Raw genomic sequence first — 23,951 nt, forward strand, 5'->3', positions numbered from 1 at the left:
ATCCTATGAAATGTTTTAACTGCACTGTATTAAAAATGCATCCAAAATTAATAAATGATGAGTGAGGATGATACTGTTAACTTCTATACATTTGTGTAACTCCCATTATTTTTGTGGCAATTTTTACATAATCTGTGAGATCTGACTTACACGTATACATAAGGGAAAAGTTAGGGCACTGATGAATATGAAATATTAGTAAAGCTTAGTTTCTAATCCTCTGAGATGAAAAAAGATAAACAGAAATCTTAGTATCTTATTCTCACATCAAGAGAAATGTACCTTATATGTTTCAGAAATGCTGTTCTAGAATACCAATATTCTTCCATCAAGAAGGTTGAGGAAGTCAGTTCTCTCCTTGTTTGATCACCTCTTCTGTTATAAACCATTCTCTAATGATTAATTCTAATCACTGTTCACCAGCTGAAATGACCACTGAAGTTTAATAGCTTCTTCATGGTTTAGGGCCTTTAAACTAAAACTACTGTTTGTGTTTCTGTTTGTAGAATTCAGGTTTCTAATTATAAGCACAGCTCACACATTTCTACAAGTTAATGGTCATTATTATTATTCTTACCACAAAGTAAAGATTAAAATTAAGACTATAATCAACAATTAAACATCATTTATTAAAACCAATGTTTATAATGTTAGCAAATTTTGTGGTAATTTTTGTGTGTTCTTTATAGAAAGACCTCCTATCATAAGTGAAAAAGAAAAAGTAAAGGTTAATGAGATCTGGAATCTAGGTCTCCTGACTAGGAGGTCAGATTCTTTCCACTATTATCAAGAGGAAGATACGAGCAGGCAATTAATAATGGCATACATCATATGAATAAAAGTTAGGCAGCATTCAGTGAAATAAAAACTGAGACAAAAGATAGGAGACTACTGTTCAGTCAGTGTGGTTCTATAGAAATATCAAATTCTTCAGTCTTTACCTGGACTATACCATCTATTTAGTAACAACAAATTCCTTTTCAATATTACAACTTGATGACTTTACTTATATAAAAACATTTATTCTTCTTTCTCCTTCTACCCCTGCCCTAAATTCCAAGCAAATGAAAGCACAGAGATCAAATGAAGTAGAGGTGAGTTAACATCTATTATATCCTTTGATGACACTGCTGCTACTGCTGCTGTTGCTAAGTCACTTCAGTCGTGTCCGACTCTGCATGACCCCACAGACGGCAGCCCACCAGGGTCCCCCATCCCTGGGATTCTCCAGGCAAGAACACTGGAGTGGGTTGCCATTTCCTTCTCCAATGCATGAAAGTGAAAAGTGAAAGGGAAGTCACTCAGTCGTGTCCAACTCTTCGTGACCCCATGGACTGTAGCCCACCAGGCTCCTCCGTCCATGGGATTTTCCAGGCAAGAGTACTGGAGTGGGGTGCCATTGATGACACTAATAGAAGACAAAAAGGGACTTCTCCCCTCTACAAGTATCAATCAATCTGGCTACTGTACTCAAGGGGAAAAGAAAGAAAACAGCTCTCACCCACAAGATGACGACATGGATGGTGAAGAGGAAACAAAGCAATGCCAATTATAAACGGCTGAAGAAAAACAGGCATTTACTTGGTCTGGACATAGTTTTAATGGGAAGGACGTGGGAGATAGGGAAAAGGAAGCAGTCCAATAGAAAAAGGAGTTAAATTTGCTTAAGTTATTTCTGAGGATAAAATTGGGACCACTAGGTAATACTTTTAGAAAGATATTCTGGTTCACCTCAGCGAAGAATATTTTAGCAATTACCCCCGATTATAAACTGGTTACCTCTGGAGAGTGCCTCCTTTCTCTCAAAGAGCTGAAGTTATGCCAGACTACCCTTTGGAGGATGGGAGAAGGATGTAAATAGGGAAACTAAGTAACAGATTAAGGGCTGGATAGGTAACGAGTTTGGCCTAGACTTAGAAGATACCTAAGATTTTTACTCAAACCTTGAGTTCCATGTTTAGAGAGAAGGGACAAAGATATAAAGAATAATTTCTCACCTTCCTTTCTAAAAATAGGACCTAGGACTCACCTGAGTTCCGGAGAAAAGTCTTTTTAAGTCCTTACAGGAAGACTGTGAAGCAAAAAATATGAAATGGGAGGCTGGGGTTATGGCCTACTTGAATGAACGTTCAAGTCTTTTTCTCTTTCCTTCCCCAATAAGCTCACTGCAAAGATGTATACTGTCCTAGGTTCCCTACAGTTAAGTAGACGTTTACATGCCTTTATTCCCCTTGGATCCAAATTATAGGAACAATCTCTCCAAAGAATAAGATAACATGCATGGAAAAATCCCTGATTCTTAAGGTACACTTTCTGAAGGTATCATTTCGAAGTTATATATACTCTAACTTAAGACTCCTAAACATAGTTGTTTTTCTCTAAAATTCAAATAATACCTTAGGTAAGGTTATTAATTTTTGACAAGGGTTGTTTTTCTCCAATTGCATGTTTAGAAAATAATTACAAAGTTATTATTTTGCATCTTATTTCCCTGAGGTACTTATAGTCTCTCCCAACATTTCCACTTTATCCCGTAAACTTTATGACTTTTCCCAATCAATTCTTTTTTTCCTCCAGTTTAAGAAACAGTTTATTATGTCTGTTCTTGTGTATATATGTTCCTATACTTAAAGTGACTATACAGATGCAGCGCACTCCGTAATTACTGTACAACTCTACACTAGACATGCTCCTATTTTCATAATGAAAGGAAGAGAAATATGGCTATAAACAACAGTTATGGAAGTAGATGCAGAACTTTTTATACACATACCTGAACTGTCTGGACTTGTGGAGACTGAATAACTGATGGCTGGGCCGCCTGAATAACTCCATGGACTTGAACTGTCTGCCCATTGGGCAGCTGTACTAAAGTTACGGTGGGAGCAGATGATGTTGCGTGAGCTGCTGGCATAGATACCTATGGTGTTGAACATGGAAAAAAATTACCATCACAGATACCTCCTTGGGCGTACTCATGTTTAATATGAAGCAACTTTTTAGCAGCAAAAGGATGACCCTTCTGCTAGGTTAAGTATTCCAGTGGTGTGAAAGGAACTAACAGTAAACTTAAGATTCTTTTTGAAAAAAGAAAACAAAACAAAAAACCAAACACTACAAATACTTCCCATGCCCCCCACTTTTAAACTCCTCCCAAATGACAAAAATAAAAAAACTGTTCTAATGTAATATCAAAATATGTAACAGACTTTTTTGAACACTAAATGCCACTTTATTTGTACGGTGCTTTAAAGTTTCCTACCTGCTTTCATATTCAATTTCTCATTTGCTCTTTGAAGAAATCAGACTGAGTTAGAATAAGAGTTATCCCCATATTCTCTCCCCACCGAGAGACAGAAACATTAAGTGCTCCAAGAGATTAAGCAACTTACCCAAGGTCAAGAGATAAGCTAGCTTTGAAGGAATGTAAAATTCTTCAGAATATCATGTGTTAAATTAAGCCATGTTCTAAAGTATAACTGTTCCCAAACTTGGGTGAAGCTTAGCTACTAAGTCTAAAACAAATACACATCTTACAGTATAAAGCATATTTTTCTCTTATAAACTTATTACAAGTATGCCTTTCATTCATGAGGAAGTACAAACTGAAAATTTCAATCTCCTCCCAGCACTGAACTGGTAACAGTTGATATTTTAAGGATTTATCTTCCTCTTGAAGAGATAAGGGGGCAGAATTGAGAGAATTTGAGAAGCCAGTTTTCTCCTGAGGCACAAAGGCGGCAATCTTAATAAGTCAATACCCAGGTTAAAAGGGCTCTTAAGTCATACATATCTATCAGATTGCATAGTATTTACGGTTCCTGCACTTGAATGTGTTTGAGGGGAGCAATTTGATTTGTCCTTTTGGTAATAAATTTGGGAATTTAATGAAGCTCATGTGATCATACTCTTTCCTTGGACTGCAAGGAGATCCAACTAGTCAGTCCTTAAGGAAATCAGTCCTGAATATTCATTGGAAGGACTGATGCTGAAGCTGAAGCCCCAATACTCTGGCCTCCTGATGTGAGGAACTGATTCACTGGAAAAGACCCTGATGCTGGGAAAGACTGAAGGTAGGAAGAGAGGGGACAACAGAGGATGAGATGGTCGGATGGCATCATCGACTTGATGGACATGCCTTGAGCAAGCTCTGGGAGTTGGTGATGGACAGGGAGGCCTGGTGTGCTACAGTCCATGAGGTCGACTCAGTCCATGAGGTCGACTCAGTCCATGAGGTCGACTCAGTCCATGACTCATTCAACTGAGTGACTGAACTCACCTTCTGGGGATATGTGTGCCAGAACAATGCTAGAATGGAAACTACAGAAATGAGAAAGACATAAGTTTTTGCCCTTATAGAAATTACTGAGGCATGTGTATAAAGGAATGGGGAAAGGCCACAAATAAATATAATTCAATGAAGTAATGAAGTCTGCAAAGAGAAAAATGGACACACTGAGGAGAGCGATCCAGCCCAAAGCAAGAGGAGGAGAGGCTACCAGGGAAGTATGTTAATTTGAAACAAAGCATATTAGTTAAAAAAAAAAAAAAAAGAATGAGTAAGGCATGTTCTTATGAGGTGCAGAGGGGAGGCACAGAACTTGACGCAGAGGGTGACACTGGCAAAAGCAGGGAGAAGAGCAATGCCTGTACATGGCAGAGGGGGATGACCAGCAGTTACTACCACTGGAACATGTAAGTGTGTTACTATAGGAGGGAGGAACTGTGGAGAGATGAGTAACAGGCAGGGGCCAGATGGGCTAGTCATGAAATCTTATACAAGTTACACTAAATAATCTGCATTTTATCATGAGATAGGAAAAAACACTGAATGGCTTTTGAACTCCTGAATACCATAGTGAGGCTTGCATTTTAGATAGATCACTTTACTTTAGTGGTAGGGTAAAAGATACTTATTTCAGAGGAAGAAAAAAGTAGAGGTGAGACCAACTGAGAAAGTCTATATATAGTAGTAAAAGTGAAGGCCAGCAATTAGGCACTAGGTGTATTAGGGATGGAAATAATATAAGTGATTTAATGACAATTCAGGAGGCAGACCAGAAAGGGATTTAAGAATGACTGATGGAAGGAAGTGAGAGAGAAAGCAAAGACAACCCACATAGTTCACATGTGGGTGAAATGGGTAAACTATGCCAAACAGAGAACACAAGCAGCTTATGGGTGGCTGGGGTAGTGGTGGAAAACGATGGAACTGATATGACATCTGAATCTGCAGAGATGTTTACAAGGTAGTTAAATGTTTGACTATAAAGCTTGGGGGGAAGATACCTACTAAAGGCAGAGGCTAAAGTCATGAGCTTCCCCTCTGGACAGTGAGGAAGTCCTTCCTTATCAATCACCTTTTTTTCTGGCCACTATAAATCTTACTTAAGTTTTACTTGGTTCTCAAAATGTGATCCACGGATTACCTCCACTAGAGTTACATAGGGTGCCTGTTTATAAATTAGTCACAACCTCCGATGGACCCAAGGACATGTTCCCTGACACCAAGGCTGGAGAACCAAAACTGTAAATTATTCAGAATATCTCATATCAATGGAAAGCTCTTCTAATATTTGAAGCAATTAGTATGTCCTCTTCTCTGAGTATTCTATAAGGTAAATATAACAAGCTAACTTAACAAATAATCCTCTTTCTATGCTAATCATTCCATATAAGGGTTCCTCTCATTGTAAATTTAGAAAATTCAGATACACCAATATAGAAAAAAATCACTTATACTCCTACCACTCAGAGCTAATCATTTAATATTTTTGCTGTAGATACATGTGTTTTTAAAGATGCATATATATATATACACTCAATTTTTATAGCACTATCACAGAATCTTTCAAATCCATTCCAATATCTCTTCATACCATTAATAGTATTCTTTAATAGTTTTAATGACTGTCTAATGGTAAAAATTACATAATTTAATAAATTCCTTATTACTGTCTATTTAGGTTTTCAAATTTGCCTATTACAAGAAAGTTAATTGACAACAATATTGCAGCAATCATCCTTTCACCCAACTCTTTACTTAAAACCCTCCATAAAAATTAACATTCTTATAGTCAAAACCAACATGTTTTTTCCACTTTAAAAGAAATACTTGTAAATTTCAAAAGTAAAATAAGACATTTCATTATTATTTAAGATTGATTTTCCTCCTTCACTAGTTAGGCTGAATTTGTTTTTTTACATTCAATGGTCAAATCACAATGGTCTTGACAATTTTATTATAAATCTCTAGTTTACTACTAGACAACAAAAATAGGTTATCAGAATTCTGAGAAATTATGTCAAAATGTATATGTTAAGGACTTGGATGAGCAAGTGAAAAAAAACCCCTCTGTAATTAAGTATTAAAAAGAACAACAAAACTTACAAAAGTGAACAGACACTACTTCTAAAACTCAAGTATCATGTCATTCCACTTATCAGTAACTATATGCTAATTGAACATAGGCATATAATTTTGTTCCTTCCCGAATTTCCAATTAAGCTTCATGAAACTGATTTTGTTTTTACAGGCATCATCACACCAGCAGAGAAGAATGGGAAAGGAAGTTAACAGTAAAGAGTTTTGGAGGCTGAAAACAGGTGTGTGAATGGTAACGAACTTGGAAGACCTCAGACGGCCAGCTCATGAGGTGGAGGCAGGGACAGCTTGATTTGTGCCACAAGGTCCTTAAGAGGCTCAGAATCTAAGGCCCCCTAGAAGGTAGAGTGAAAGGAGGGGCTGAAGATAAGAAAGGCTGGCTGAAGGCTCTTTGAAAACCAAGCAGATCCCCTCCTCACTCTCTGTGAATGGACACTCATCTCCCCTATAAGGACAGAAAAACGTTGGTTTATTTTCTGATAGAGGGTTTCTTGACTGCTTGACACCAGGCACTGCTGAGGTGAAGTGCTACACTCCAGTCTCCTTCCGCTGGCTGGCTCACAGGTCTTTACTTATATGCAGGAGATAGTCAAGCTTTTCTCTGGGGAACCTGAGCAACACACACCCAGTTAAGAAGAAAGACTCAGCATAATGACACTGGGATGCCACCCTACCATGAAGCTCACAACTCACAGACGTCAGGCCCCACACATATACACACAACGTCCAATGTAGGTTTTTGGTCAGCTACTTTTAAATGTAGGCCAACAACCACAAGTTATCAAATATCTGAGGAAAGCTTCTAATATGAAAGATGGTGACCAAAAAGATAGAAGAGGAAAACTGTATACAGAAGAAAATCTATGTAGAGAAGAAAACTTAAAACTTAGTATTATAAAGGGAAAATACTGCCTGCATGAAACATTTGAAAAAAAAAAGTGAAAGTGTTAGTCACTCTGTCATGTCTGACTCTGTGATCCCATGGACTGTAGCCCACCAGGCTCCTCTGTCCATGGAATTCTCCAAGCAAGAATACGGAGTGGGTAGCCATTTCCTTCTCCTGGGTATCTTCCAGACCCAAGGATTGAACCCAATCTCCTGCACTGCAGGCAGATTCTTTACTGTCTGAGCCACCAGGGAAGCCTAAAACAAACAGGATACTATTAAAATACAAAAGGATTGTTCAGAAACAAAAGGAACTCTTGGAAACACGATAGGAGAAATAAACTCCGACAGATGGGGTGAAATGTGAAGTTGAAGAAATCTCTGAGGGCAGAGCAAAAAGACAGACTGAAAACAGGAGAGAAAATTAGGGAAACAGTCCTAGAGGTATTAACATCTGGATCACAAGAATCCCAGAGATAAAAGAGAAAGAAGAGGGAGAGAAAAAAATCATCAATGAAATAACTTAAGGAAATTGCCCAGAATTGAAGACCCGAGTTTCCACTTAAAAAAGAAAAAAAAAAGGGCCCACTGAACACTACTGCACAATGGATGGTAACACTTCAAGGCCTTGATAATGAAATGGTGAAGCAAGGTGAACAGAGATTTTTACAAGATAACAAGAGATACAAAGAAATGGGTTTAGTCTTTTAAACATCAATACTAGAAATTGACTGTGCCTTAAAAATTTGAAAAACATTTTCTTTACCAAGAATTCTTTACCCAGTCAAACTTGATGAAGGAACCACTGGAAACAAAACTCCACAAGAGAAAGACAGTAGGAAGGCAACCTCCAGAATGACATGACACAGCAGACATGGAGGGCAACCAGACCAGAATGGTGTCCCGAGAGATAGGTACGTTGAGGATTGTCATCACCAAAATCCCTGCTGGTACTGTATCTTCTTTTTACCAGAGGGCTGAGTGCTTGGATGAGTCCCGATTCGTATCTGTCCACATTCGCCTTGACATGTACTAAAGAGGCCCTGATGCTTTCACCTTTGTTCCTGCACCTGCTTCATCTTGAGTACGTTTACTTCATCCCTAAATATATTCTGCTTTGCCTTACTCCTTAGAGCTGGAGGTGGGCCCCGGTGATCTTAGGAGAAAACACAAAACATCCCACTGCTTCTGACTACCAGCAGACCTAGTATTTGGCCCTAGTATTCCTGCTAGAGACCTAGTATTTGACCCGTATTTTAGCTCAGTGTGGTGACCATATGTGATTAGTCCTCCATTTCCCAAGATCCATTCTTGCTCATGACTCTATCTGGAGAGCTTTTAAACTCTCTGGGAAGCAGAAGCTCCACATCCCACTCTTCTTACCTAGCAGGTTATTTATTTGCTATTTGGTTTTTATATTAACCACTTTTCTCACTCATATATAACATAATGCCAATAAATGTTAATAAAACATTTGAGGAAAAATACGTAAGAACAAAAAATAAAGATGAGAATATAATCTTAGAATGTTTAACACAAAGACAAAATGAAAGAACTATGAATCATACTTCAAGAAATACAGGGACAAAAACTATCATCCTTGATATTTATTTGTGTGTCAATTATTTATTCTTTTTCGTTTAAGCACATCTAAATTTAGCCTTTCAGATTGTGTCCCCATGCCCCCAAATAAATCTATATATGAAAAAAAACCCACCCAGTTATCATATTGTTTTGTTCGTTTAAGAGACCATCTACCCATCAGTTTAAATGTAATTATCCTGAATCATGTCACTACTACAAATAGTGTGTTAGTATCTAGCAATACATTTTTCTATGTTACTGAATACTGTCATTTCTAAAATTAGGCTGATACTAAATAAATAGGAATTTTGATATTCTAAGAATGTTACCACTCATTCTATGTATATCTCTAATAGAATCTAAGTTCTCTTGTATTTAAAACATATTCCTCTTAGAAGAGACAACTTGGAATCTCTCCATGTTTTTATACCTGGGCTAATGTGGCAATCTGTGGCTGGGCTTGAACTGTCATTTGCTGGCTTTCAGCTTCTGTTACAGCTGCATCTCCACTCTGCTGGTTCTCTGCTCCAGATTCCATGGTCATTTAGTTACCTACAATAATATGGAAGAGTGTTACAAGCACTACAGTGCTTTGTGCTTTTGTGGTTTTAAAGGCAATTTTCAAGTTATAAAAAGGTATATGTGGTGGTTAGGTTAGCAGGTGCACTCAGAAATCTAGTTAAGCTACAATGTAGTTGGATTCCTGTCAAGACTTGTCCAAATATGCTGAGCTGTAAAAGTTCCAGTTTTTTCAAAAAAGAAAAAAGCTTTTTCCTTTCAGTTCCCATTACTCCATCTGTTATGGAAGACAGGATTCCCCTCTTCCATGAATCTGTCCTAATAAGGAGAGGAAGGGCAGCAGAAAAGTTTTAATTTTTTCAAAATGTATCAATCAGGTAAGGAGGGAGGGCAGAGAGCAGAAGTGAGCTGATGACAGGGTCTATGAGATACTGGCTTCAAGGTACCTCCTATAAAGGCATTCCCTCTATCATAGGGAAGAAACAGAAAAATTATAACCTACTTCCTCAGGAAACTGCTGGTGGTTAAGACAAAATAGCCCAAGTTTCAAGAGCTCAACCTGTGGCTCTTGACACAAATTAGAGACCTCAAGCATGGAAAAGGTTCTTTTGCGTTCTGACTCATTACCCTATATAATGTGCAACACTCCACACGTGCATGTATACACACAAACAATAAAACACTTAAAAATTTTAACTGGATTCTAGATAAATTAATCAAGGCTGACCCTTTTAGATACTGCTTTGCTAAGAGTTTAGTGTGTTTGTTACATGTGGCACTGGGTGACTGCAAAAGTGGAGGGCAATTCCCAGCAGCGGACACTACTTTAAGATTAGAGAAACTGATTATATATATAGCAGATATGACTGGGGGAGGAACTGTGTTTCAAGGAGTCACAACAAAAGGGATTATTTCTTACTTGTGTACTACTGTTATCACTCAGTTCCTAACGTATTACCTGTCAAAAATAAATTTAATAGTAAGGACTCCCTATGGCGATTTGATAAACAACACAAAAACTCCAATGCTTTTCCAGAATTTATTACATTTATTTTATAACTCTGAAATTGATAACCAAAATAGTAATTAATCCTTATGTGATTATTACATTCCATCAAAATGTATCACATACTAACATTCTGCCACCATTCACAGGAGTCTATAATATGTTTTTACAAGTGACAGTTAAAAATGAAAATATCTCTGTGGAAATGAATAATTTAGAAATAAAGAAGCCACAAAACAAATGACAAAGGAAAAGATCAACAGACTTGACTACATAATTATTTAAAATATTAACAAGACAAAAGCCACCAAGACAAGTACACAAGGAAAAATATCTCATACATACAGTCAACACAATAACATCTAGAATACAGAGACACTACTACTCAGTAAGAAACTCTTATTATTGACTAGTTTACAAAGACAGAATTTTTTCTGGAATAGTAAAAAACTAGAAACAAGTATCCATCATTAGGAGGACCATTAAAAAATTAAAGCAATGAAAACCAATGAAGTCTAACTACAATGGAATGACAAACAAAGCTTTCCAAGACAGTGAAATGGCAACTTATAGAACTTATTATAATGTAGAACCCTATTTACATTAAAAAAAAAAAAAACACGTAAAACAAATTATTATAAAGGTATATGCATGGAAAAGGTGTAGAAATTTTAACTGAACCATAATAAGTGCTGGTTCTGAAAAGAGAAGATTTGGTAGAATTGTAAATGATGATTTGCACCTTTTATTTATTTACTTTCTTTCTGTGAGCATGGATTCAGGATTATGTGTTCAATTAAAGACATTTTAATACCAGAAATGATGGGTAACATTTTGAAAATATGAATCAAAAGCTTTATTTCATGAGAGCTTTATTTCATGAGAGCCATGATTTTGAGATATCCACTGATAAAAAGTTTTTAATCTGATACTTATAATATGAAATTAGTATTTGTTCAAAATTTACCTATTTACCCCAATTTCCAAAGAGTAAAAATAACTATTTTCTTAAAGAATTGTAAAATAACTTTACTACCCCCTGTGATAATTCACTGAGTTGTACACTTAAAATCAATGCTCTTTTAAACTAAAAAATTTCACACAGACTTAAAGCAACATCAAAAAATAGTTTGTGAATACTAAATACGGTCCATACTGTTGCTCTGGAAGAAAACATGAAAGCAAAAAAAAAATCTAATCTTAATAACAATAAAGTAAGTAAATGATCAATCTGAGGACAGCACAGAGTCAAGCTAAATAACAGCAGAAGCCCACAAACTTTTCTCTATCTTCTGCCCCACATCATCAACTTAATGAGAACAAAGATAAACACAAATTTACCATCATAATACCTTTTCGTAGACAGAGAATACACAACCATTTTGTAAAGACTTTAGTCCTAGCCACATTTTGTTTTTTAAATTTTCTGGCTGCACCACACCACATGTGGAATCTTTCCCACCAAGGATCACACACACACCCTACCCACCCCCAGCATTGGAAACATGGAGTCTTAACCACTGGACTACCAGGGAAGTCCGCCACATTTTTTTTTAACCTATGCTGTCATCCAAATAGTTTCACCCTATCATCTGATTAAAAGTAACTCAAAGCGCAGATCATACTTCTTTTGTTTACTTTTCAATGTTAGAGCCACTTAATTTTCTTTTAACATTTAAGGTGTGTGCTTGCTAAATTACTTCAGTCGTGTCCGACTTTTTGTGACCCTGTGGACTGTAGCCCACCAGGCTCCTCTGTCCATGGGATTCTCCAGGCAAGGATACTGGAATGGGTTGCCATGCCCTTCCCCAGGGGATCTTCCCGACCCAGGGACTGAACCAATGTCTCCTGTCTCCTGCATTGGCAGGCCGGTTCTTTACCACTAGTGCCACCTGGGAAGGGTATCATTGCAACTTGCTTCAGAAAATAAAATATTTATGATTCTATAATAAAAGAATAAAACCATTAGTTAACATAAGTAATTATAGTTACAAGGTCACATTCAAAGAATGAATGTGATTTGCATCTTCTTCCCTCCCCAACTAGATGATATTATTTTACTTACTTTTAATTTTCTTCTAAAGACAAAGTGTGGTATTTCCAATGGTTAGGATCCCCCATGTAAATAAACTGCCAGTGTTTCATTACCATTTCATTCTGGAAGACAACCAAACCTTTTTCAAAGTGGGGGAGAGCCATATTAATTAGCTTCAGCAGATATCAACCACTTGAGCAACAGTACAACTGTCTTTCATCAGTTAATTCAGGCCTTTCTCAAACAACAAGTGAGAATCATTTAAGGAAAAACAATTTGTTTCAGGTAAGAAATGCAAGAGTCAACTAAAACAGAAACTATTCTGGTTTTCACCTTGAAGGTACTGAAAGAGCAGTCTCCAACTAAACTAAATTAGCATTTAATGTGAGCACATTAATTATGATTTTGAAAGCTTTTACTCCTTTGTGTTTGTGTCTTCAGGTGGAGAGAGAAGAGATAATGAGGTATGCAGTGTACAGTCTTCAATTTTTCTATTAGCCCAGGAGCAGTCTTAGTCAGCAGAGCAGTATTCAGACACAGGATCATTTAACAGAGCCAATATACAGGTTCCCAAAATTACTTGAAAGGAGATTCCTAATTGATTATACAAATGAAATGCATTTTGGGAGTGCAAAAACAAGCAAAAGACTGAATAAGCAAAGATAAGGTACATATGAAGTCAGATACAATGTTGTAAAAATACTGGATCTGAAATATTAGAAACAATAGATCTTTAGAAATCATGGAAAATCTAGTATTAGCTTGACAGTCTGTCAAGAATTCTTGAGTTCTTCCAATAATTCTGAATTCCAAAATTTATTTGGGAATATTTAAGATTTAGGTATTTTCATGATTTAACCCTAAAAATAGAACGTAATTCTTTGAAAACTATGAACTTAAAAATGAATTTCAAAATCGTGTCATGCCTAAAAAAATTTTTTTTAATAAATTCATTCACAAAGACATGCCATTTTGCTCTAAGGGTCTTCAGAGCTCTATCTCTTAACATGAAAAACAAAAAGGGAATGATTCTGCAGTATTAGGCACCTCACCTTGAGTGAAACAAAGAATGCTGTTCTGAATAGTTGGGAAATAGCCTAACATTCGATGGAAAGCTGGAGCTGTCATCAAGTGGTCACAGGACAAATTAAATTTTCTGTGTTCTAGTTTCCTCATCTGAAAACAACAGATGGATAAAAAGCTCTCTCTCAATTTTCAATGCTTTGATCTTAGGAAGTGACAACACAAGATCATGCCCACACACACAATTATGCAGGCCACTTAGTATTTATTACCTCCTTTTACTATATGGTTCGTGGCAAAGACAATGGACTAAAAATATGTCGCGTAGCCTCTTAATCTTGGGCAAATATAAAAATATTACCATTCAGATATGATACATAAAATTTATCACTTTAACAGTCCTTTTCTTAATTTTCAAAGAGGATAAAGCAGCTTTTTTCTTTCCATCTTAGAAAGTGTCAAGAAATTTATCTGACTAGGATTGTATCACTTTTGTACCTTTACATAGTCAAGACAATTGATATTCAAAAATTTCAATATAGTTAGGATAAACATTCCAGTAAAGTGTCTATTTAAGAAGACAGTGTGCTGATAGTCAAGAGTGGTGGAATGCCGAACACTGATGATGAATACAGTATCAATAAATTTGGGAATTTTTTTCTGATTAGAAAAATGGTATAAGCAAAGACTTTAATTACAGTAGGCCTTTAGAGAAATGAGTGAGTCAGTGGCTGGTGTCTAAAGGATAAAGATAAAGGATGGTCATTCCTTATCAATCTGCAGCTACTAGGGCAAAATGACAATATGAGAATGATGTCTCAAAGTTAAGTTAATGGGTTTAGAATTTTTATGTTGCAATGTGTTTTACTCTGTAAAGCAATATATCCCGAGGTAACTCACCAGAAGTGAATATTCACTGTTCTTAAACTAAAAGGATCTTCAGTTATAACAACTTCCATTATATACAGTACACTTGTATTATAGCATTATATCCAAGTACTTACATGTTGGGCACTTGTTCAAGTTACTAGAGATGAAGAAATAAATTTTTTTAAAAAACTTTGTGAAATTTATATTCCAGTGTGTGGAAATAGAAGAGAAAGTATAACAAGTAAAACATGTAACAAATCAGAACACATTAAGTGTTGGGTAAAATATAAGGGTGGGAAGGATGCTGACGGATTTTCAATACTATAAAAGTGGTAAGTATAAAGCCCTCACGGGTAAGGTAGCATTCAAATTCACCTACTCAGCACCTATACAGAACTATACCAAATCAGGGAGAAATTTCTGGCAGCACCAAATTCTGTAATAAAGGTCACTGAACAAGAAAGCAAGCCTGTATCGTCACTTTCGCTAACAACCATTAAGTGAAAGCAAAGAATGCTGTAAATCTCCACCTTGTTCTTTATCCTAAAATACTTTGACTTTAAGAAGTGCCCAGGTCTTTAAGATCCTAAGCATTCTAGCTCAAGTTTATGAAAAATAAATCCATCTCCCTCACAAGTTTACTTTTTAATCCCTTAAATCTATGACAAATGTAATCCAGTTTAGAATGAAAGGTTCAGCATTCATCGAAATGAACTGTGAATTTTGACTTGAAGAAGAAACAATACATTCATAACTAAGAGAACATATGAATATAGGCCATGGTTTTAAAATGCAAATAACCTTTATTATAAACAAGGGGGAAAAAAAAACCCTGCTCCTGTGTCTAGCAAGTGGGTGACTCCTGAACTCTTTCACCAAGTCCAGGGATTTAAGGAAATCACAAAAGCAGACTTTAAAGTCTCCAGGGTAATCACAGCAAAAAGTCACATTTAGGCACATGATTTTAAAACTAATGACCAGTTTGTTGTCATAGTCAAATGTATTACTAAAAATATTTTGCAGAAAACCTAAAAACATCTAGGGCTCATGTACAATACTTTTTACATAGCTATTTTGTACTTGTTAATTTTTTAGTATACTACAGCTGTTTGAAAGCCTTGCTAGCATACTCGTACACCTTTAATATGTCTTGATTAATATTCTGAGTGTTATGATTAATTTGAGCTTCCCTTGTAGCTCAGTTGGTAAAGAATCTGCCTACAATTCAGGAGACCCAGGCTCGATTCCTGGGTTGGGAGGATCCCCCGGAGAAGGAAATGGAAACCCACTCCAGTATTCTTGCCTTGAGAATTCCATGGACAAAAGAGCCTGGTGGGCTACAGTCCATGCGGTCCCAAGAGTTGGACATGACTTAGCAACTAAACCACCACCCCATGATTAATTTACTAAAGCAAATTAAAGCAAAATGTTCAGCTGCTACATAAAGGACTCCAGCTTTCCAGGAGTCAATGATTATGGTGCACTGCTTCTTTTCCTCTATTTTTCCTCCTGTATGCTTTTTGGTTGTTAACCTTGAGACACTTCATTTATCTTCACTGTATGCCCTATTAAGCAGAACTGAGATGTATGCAATCAATACTGGAAATCTAATGCTTCAGGTTTCTGATGCTAATAATAGTCATTTGGTATTAAATACAGCATACTTTCACTGAAACCAGATAGGAAAATGGCATATTTGAATGTTGTAATGTGTCTGTATACATGTGTGTAGGTATGTACATATGTACACAAGCACACTACACGCTCAACACACGTACCAACTCCAGCTGTAAGAACCTTATTAGATTAGAGACTGATTACACTTGGACTGCAGGGAGATCCAACCAGTCCATTCTGAAGGAGATCAGCCCTGGGATTTCTTTGGAAGGAATGATGCGAAAGCTGAAACTCCAGTACTTTGGCCACTTAATGCGAAGAGTTGACTCACTGGAAAAGACTCTGATGCTGGGAGGGATTCGGGGCAGGAGGAGAAGGGACGACAGAGGATGAGATGGCTGGATGGCATCACGGACTCGATGGACGTGAGTCTGAGTGAACTCCGGGAGTTGGTGATGGACAGGGAGGCCTGGCGTGCTGCGATTCATGGGGTTGCAGAGTCGGACACTGACTGAGCAACTGAACTGAACACCCTAACAAATTAAGGTTATATATACATATATGTTTTTCAGGGAAAGAACCAGAATAGGCAATGTGAAAAACTAAAATAACTTGGTAACTTTACCAAGCTAAGTAAATTCTGACATAATTTTCAGAAAGTTTTCTCTAAGATCCTACCAAGATCCTTCTCCCTTAACTGGAATACAAATCCATACTTCATTTAGCCTATAGTCTAGTATTAGAGGAAGGGAAGAAAACTGTATCTGAAATTAATTTTATGTGATCTGAATCTGATGAAATTTAATCACTTATGAGACAAAAGTAAAGGCTTGAGAATATATGTTTTAATAAATTATTAATAGTAATTGCCAGTACTCAACTACCATCACCTAAGGAAAAAAAAAAACACCACAACAAAAAGGAATCTTTTCAATGTTATTTATTAAAACTAATTCCCTAATTTATTTATTGGGCTGAACTTAAAGAAAACCATCTTAAGTTCAAGATTTACATGTTATGATTTATTGCATTTTCTGATTACTACAGTATTTGAATGCTATTTAAAATATGTAGTATGCTCTGTAAGAAACTGTCCTCACAGAAAGTACTTAACAGAAATGAATTAGGAAGGTTATTATTTGATTTACATAAACCACCCTCATATTCTAGTGTGACTAATTCTATACTATCTTTCAATAACAAAGCTTTAGTACTTTCTCAAATCAGTTACTGTTATTTTTTTAAGTACTGGCAAAATGTATCTGCCTTGTTTTCCTTCAGGTAAGACTACTCATGGCTCTCTAACAAGCCTTCATGTATCTGGTCACCAAGAGACAAACAATGTTGCTTAGCAAAGCAGCAGCTATGACTATGCATTATTTTACATAATAACATTTAACTGAACTCTTCCCATTCTTTCTACCCAAACACCCATCTGATACCATTTTCACAACTTTTTCCACCTTTAGCCTTTCAAAGAAGTTACCTTATATAAGGTTCTATATATGAAATTCTACTAATTAGATTTTTGAAGCTGCTTTTTTTTTAAAGGGAAAAAAGCATTATGCACCTCCTACATGTAATTACTTTTAGAAGAGCAATTTCCATGTTGAGTAAAGAGTGAAGCTGTCTTCAAATTTCAAGTTCTGCTTCATAAACTAGCTCAAGGCTAACACTGTTAAGGACTTACAGAAGTTGTGCCTGGAGGTTAAATATTTATAGCCCATTATTCCATTTACTCAACAAAACCTGAATGACTATGTGAAAATCACTATATTGAAATGAGAAATGAATGTTCAAGTGTTTTTTTTTTTTTAAAAAAGGGTATAAAGTTAACGTTTATTATTCTAACAGTTTGCTTTGAACTAAATTTTAAAATGCTATTCTTGGTGAATTATTTACATACTAGACAACAAAGAGTGAAAATCAGTTTTCCTGAAGTAACACAGTACACGTCATATGGCAGGAGTCATAAGACAGGAATTCTGGCTTTAGCTCTGACTTCACAGATGGAGAACTGAAGATGTTAAGAGATTTCTAAGAACTTTATAAGACTGTTTAGGGCCATGCACATCTAGCTTCCCATATTATTAAAAGTGAAGAAATATCTGGCAGTAGAACTGCATAAACTATTAAGCAACATGCTAATCATTTTAATTATATTTGGCTTACTAGAAAAATCTCAAGCACTCAAAGCACCAAGGGTATATTGAACTATATCTTAAAAAATAGCCATGGATAATCTACAAAGATGAAAAATGACATGTAGACCACAGTCTACTTGTAAAGTTTTGATAAGGATTCACTTCATATTTAGGTATCTTTTATCTCTAATCCTGAAAAATCAAGTCCAGCATCTCAGGTAAATGCACTTTATTATAATCAACCTAATAGTGACTTCTGGTGATCCCTTTGATTAACAGTCTCATGCTATTTTTCCTGTTTCAGAGGTGAAAAGCGTTAGTAAACCATCAGAGTTAATTCAGACTCCAGAGAGAAGTTTCTTTTTAAGCCACGAAAAAACTAAATCTAATTTCCTTGGCTTTTAAAAAATAAATCTGTAATCTGTCTAATCAATTACAAGTGTCCGACTATTTGCGATCCCATGGACCGTGGCCCACCAAGCTTCTCGTCCATGGAATTCTCCAGGCAAGGATACTGGAGTGGGTTGCCATTCCCTTCCTTCTCCAGGGGATTTTCTCAACTCAGGGATGGAACCCAGGTTCTCTCACAATGCAGGCAGATTCTTTACAGTCTGAGCCCCAGGGAAACCCCTAATTGTCTAAGCATATGCATGTATGTCAGCTTCCTCTAACCTCAAGGGGGATTGGTTTTAATCCTGCTTTTCAAATCTGTGACCCTCCAAGAGGAATTCATTCATTCTAAGTTTTCGTGCATATTACATAATAAGTGTTCTGCCAGAAACTATGGGGACTATAGTGTAAAGCAGCCAAGAACCCTTTCTCTCAAAGGGCTCACAAACTCATCAAAGAGCTAGGCAAGTTTAAACTAACCCCTACCATCAGTTTACATATAAATTCCCTCCAAACAAGTATTTAGTTAATAATTATTTCAAACCATAAACTGTTTTGAAATGACAGAAAAACAATGAATTATGGAAAAAAGGAAAGCAAGAGCTGGCTATTTACGGTAACCTTTCTGTTGATGCACACTTGATTAATAAGATAACAAAATCAACATTTTTACAAGACTTTGGCTACAATACTTCAAGTAAATGAACTTTCATAAACCAAAACTATTGATGAGGAACAACAAATTTTAGTAATCATCAATAAAGCTAAACCTTCAAAACTTTCTTCACAAAGAGATAATGCTATTAATATTCAGAGTGACGAAGACTATGCTTTACTGTTATTTCTTGCCCAGGGAAAATGTTCTACTAGTTTGTAAATTTAAATTCTCCAGAGGTCAGCTGAGTCAACTGCAAAAAATGAAGGAGTTAGTACTGGCTCCATGGTGTGTGTGTGTGTTAAGTCACTCAGTCGTGTCCAATTCTCTGCGACCCCATGGATTGTAGACTGCCAGGCTCCTCTGTCCATGGGACGATCCAGGCAACAGTACTGGAGTGGGTAGTCATTCTCTTCTCCAGGAGATGTTCCAGACCTAGGGATGGAACCCATGTCTTCTACACTGTAGGCAGACTGCTTATGCCCAAGATATCAGGGATGCCTCCGTGGTAAAAGTCTGCGGTGTGAACTTCCCTAATACAGCAGAATTTAAATTTATGAGTAATACACTACGTCCACACAAACAGAAAATTCTCTAGTAACAAATAATTCACAAAAATTTGAATTAAACTTTGTTTTAAAGTTGCTATCTCTTGATATTTACCTTTGCTTCTTTTGGTCAGTACTCAAAACTAAGGAATCTGGACATAGGATAAAAAAGAAGACCAGAGCAAGTGGGGTGTAATTCCAAATATGTACTAGTAGATTTAGTTATGTTTTTCATTAGTCATGGCTTTCAGAGATATTTAGAAAATGTCTATAATAAAGAATTTATAATGTCCAAGATATGACAACAAAAAGCACAAGCAATGAAAGGAAGAAGAAAACACAAAAGATGAATTTGAAATTGTCAGAATTAAAAACTTTTGTGCCAAGGAAGTGAAGACAATCCATAGAAGAAAACTTCATAAATCATATATATCTGGTAAGAAACTTGTATCTAGAATAACAAACAACTATTACAACTCAGTAATAAGACAAATAACCCAATTTAAAAATGGGCAAACGATCTAACAGACGCTTCTTCCAAGATATACAAATGGCCAGTAAGTACACAAAAAGATGACTGACAGCACTAGTCATCAGGGAAATGCAAATCTAAACCACAATGAGATACTACTTCTCACCCACTAAAATGGCTACAGTGAAAAATAAAAACAAGTGTTGAGGACACAGAGAAATCTGAACTCATACACTACCACTGGGAATGTAAAAGGGTACCACTCTAAGTCTGGCAGTTCCTCAAAACCGTTAACACAGTTACCATGGGGCTGCTAAGTTGCTTCAGTCGTGTCCGACTCAGTGAGACCCCAGAGACGGCAGCCCACCAGGCTCCCCCATCCCTGGGATTCTCCAGGCAAGAACACTGGAGTGGGTTGCCATTTCCTTCTCCAATGTATGAAAATGAAAAGTTAAAGTGAAGTCGCTCAGTCGTGTCCGACTCTTAGCGACCCCATGGACTGCAGCCTACCAGGCTCTTCCGTCCATGGGATTTTCCAGGCAAGAGTACTAGAGTGGGTTAGCAATTCCACTCCTAGGTATAAAGCCAAGAGAAATGAGAACATATGTAATAAATGAATGCTCGTGGCAGCATTATTTACAATAGCCCAAAGGTCCAAATGTCCATGAATTCATGAATAAAATATTGCATATCTATAAAATGGAATATTATCTAGCAACAGAAAGGAATGAAGTCCTGATAAACATGGATAAACCCTAACAGTTTTACTGTGTTAAGTAAGAGAAGCTCATCACAATGCAATCCATTTATATGCAATGTTCAGAATAGGTTTCCCCAATGGCTTAGCAGGTAAACAATCCGCCTGCAATGCAAGAGACACAGGAAAGGTGAGTTCGATCCCTGGGTTGGGAAGATCCCCCTGGAAAAGGAAATGGCAACCCACTCTGGTATTCTTGCCTGGGAAATCCCATGGACAGAGCACCTTGGCAGGCTACAGTCCATGGGGCCACAAGGAGTCAGACACAACTAACTATTAAAAGAATTCAGCACTGGAGACAAAAGTGCCTAGGGAACTTTAGTAGTTGCCTAGGACCGGGGGCATGGAGTTACCTACATTTTAGCTTGTTATATCACACCATTCCTGTTTATGTTGTTCCTCCTCTTACACGAAATTTAAAGCTTCCTGCTTCACACGTAGGGCTCCTAAATACTGTGGGTTTACATTTAATACGACACTTTCTTCACCTCAAGAAAGGTGAATGTACAAGTTCATTCTGCTTCCATGTCTTCATTTGTGTTGTCCATGCCACTGCCCACAATACATTCGCCTTCATTTTTACCTTCCAAGTTCTTCCGTATGCAATTTGAGTACTATCTTCTCACAAGTTTCCTCACTGAACACCTTTTCTTCTAAACTCAGTAGTTCTTCCAGACAGTGAGAACTGACATTCTGCCATGTATAAGCCATTTTTTATTATACTTGCTTCTGTCGTCTCCATTATACTGTAAGTACCTTGGGCAGTAAAGCCACATACTCAGGCTTCTATAGCAACTAGAACAATGGTTTATTTAATATCTCTAAAAATACTTGATTAAATTTTCTTATGACTATTTCACCAACTATGAAAAAGATGATGGTCAATAAATGTTCGCAGAATAAATGACTAGACGGATAAAAGGCAGTAACAGCAAACAATAAATATTTTAAGAGTATGATGCCCTTTTAAGACTACAGAGTTCAGAACAAGCAATAAATTTCAATTCAATGATGACAAACAAGGTATTTATGAATCTCCTATTGCTAATTGCTTACACCAAAAGGGATAATCACCCTCAAAATCGTTACTCAGCTTCGTTTAGATTACAAACATTTTTAGTTACATCTATACTGTCCTACTCTTGCCTGGAGAATCCCATGGACAGAGAAGCCTGGTGGGCTACAGTCCATAGGGTCACGAAGACTTGGACACGACTGAAGCAACTTCAGACAGACACTGTCATATAATAATAACCAGAAATTCAAACACAGACAACCAGTTCATTAGAGAAAGACTTAAAATTAAAGAAATAAATCTTAGTTTCCAAGATTTACTAATCTTTGGTAGACATTTTCTAATACCAGTGGTATAAACTCTCAGACCCATCCTCCACTCAGACACCAAGGTCATTACTTAGCTATTTTAACATCACTTAATTCCCTCTTCTCCAAACAAATGTATTTACTTTTCTCCTTTAGAAAAAAAGTTAGCATCAATGCTTCAGACTTCCTCTCTAAACCTTGATGAGTGACAGAATATTCAGAGATTCTAGATAAATCCAACCAGGAAGAATTTGTTCAGACAGCCCATTTCACTTCACTTATGGTAAACTAAACTTTAATAATCTTACCTCAACCCCAAGGAAAAGCAACTCAGGTATTTAAAAGTTTAACAAGGGGTACTATTCTTAAGCTGTGATTCATGTAATTGATTAAATACATAAAGGTAATTTTTCATCACTGGTTATGTAAAATACTGTCATCTACTTATCTGCTGGAATTAACCAATCTTCTTATTGGTAACAGAGGAGACAGGTAAGCAAAACTAGGTAAAATAATGAAACATATCTGTACAGGATCAGGACTGGCAGAGCTAAGAAGAGAGAAAAATGCAAAGCAAAACACAAGACAAAGAGTTTGTATATACTAAGTGAGCACACTGAGTCAGAAGAGAAACAAATGTGTTTCAAATATGTCTCAAAAATCTACATTTACAGATTTGATAGTATAAATTTAGAACCATATTTTCTTCTTGTAACTTCAAAAAGTTGACCAAGACTAACCACATATAATGCCTGTTAGCATATTTATTAAATTGGCAGAGGAAAACAAGTAGCCATTTTCACAGTATCAGTTTGTTGTTTTAGCTCATGATCTTTACCTCCAACCCAAAAGACAATCCACTGATACAATGAGACTGTGAGAAATCATTTAATTCCCTGGTAGCCCTCAGATACGTTCCAGAGGAAACCTTTCCCGTCTTTACAGATTTCAATTATCCACTCCCGACCCCTACCAATCTGCAAGTGCTTTGTGAACATTAAGTCATAGTAAATCCTCAAAATAACAGTAAGACAATATTCTTACATTGAAAGCTTTAATATATCTGTCAAGTTAAGCATACAAAAAATGAGATCACCAAAACAGCTTCATTTAATGATTTGTTTTTTTTAAAAGATAAGAGAGCTGAGTCCCTGCTGTTAGATTATTAGTTATCATTTTCTAAGTTTAATCAACTTAAAGACCTTATAGCATGTGTATTTTAAAGATAAATATACTAACAGACGTATATTTAAAATGTACTAATAGTTAAATGCTGCTTAGAAGGTCGAAAAAAAGAAAAAGAGAGCACTGAAACTTTTCTTTTGTGCTCTTGTTGAAAGAAGTTATTACTTGGGCCAAGTAATAACTTAGCCAAGGACTTCTACAGTAAAAGAAAAAAAAATTCATCTAAGAAGAAAAGTCTCAGTAGACAATCATATAGGTGAAACTATTTATTTAGGTATCAAATATAAAACTCACTGATAACACCAAGAAATATTAGAAAATCATCAAAAAGATAAGTTAACGAGTGTGTAAAAAATTAACTCAGAGAAAGCTAGTACAGTAATCAAGATTACTGGGTAACTGCATCCCCTGAGAATGGTCTACTTAAAAAAAGATCTGGACTACATAAGATGTTCTTTCTCATTTAAAGAGAAAACTATAGACTTTTATTGGCTGAAATAATAAAAGGAAGAGTCTGTTTAGGGCTATAAGAACCACGACAAAGGAGTTAAAT

General features: G+C 36.4%; 1 protein-coding gene across 4 annotated transcripts in view; it reads right to left on the bottom strand.

Moving 5' to 3' along the window:
• Positions 1-23,951, bottom strand: part of LOC128071103 (cyclic AMP-responsive element-binding protein 1) — a 49,726-nt gene that overhangs the window by 21,642 nt on the left and 4,133 nt on the right. For 2 of the 4 annotated variants that reach the window (XM_052664064.1, XM_052664062.1), the window contains exons 2-4: positions 9,285-9,406; positions 2,774-2,920; positions 2,030-2,071 (exon numbers count right to left, since the gene is read on the bottom strand). In XM_052664064.1, coding sequence (XP_052520024.1) covers positions 2,030-2,071; positions 2,774-2,920; positions 9,285-9,398 — 303 coding nt within the window. In that variant the 5' untranslated portion in view covers positions 9,399-9,406. The remainder of the gene's footprint in view (positions 1-2,029; positions 2,072-2,773; positions 2,921-9,284; positions 9,407-23,951) is intronic. The other 2 variants (XM_052664065.1, XM_052664066.1) reach the window with 2 other exon arrangements.

The sequence above is a fragment of the Budorcas taxicolor genome, unplaced genomic scaffold (genome assembly GCF_023091745.1).
Source record: "Budorcas taxicolor isolate Tak-1 unplaced genomic scaffold, Takin1.1 scaffold146, whole genome shotgun sequence".
NCBI lineage: Eukaryota > Metazoa > Chordata > Mammalia > Artiodactyla > Bovidae > Budorcas > Budorcas taxicolor.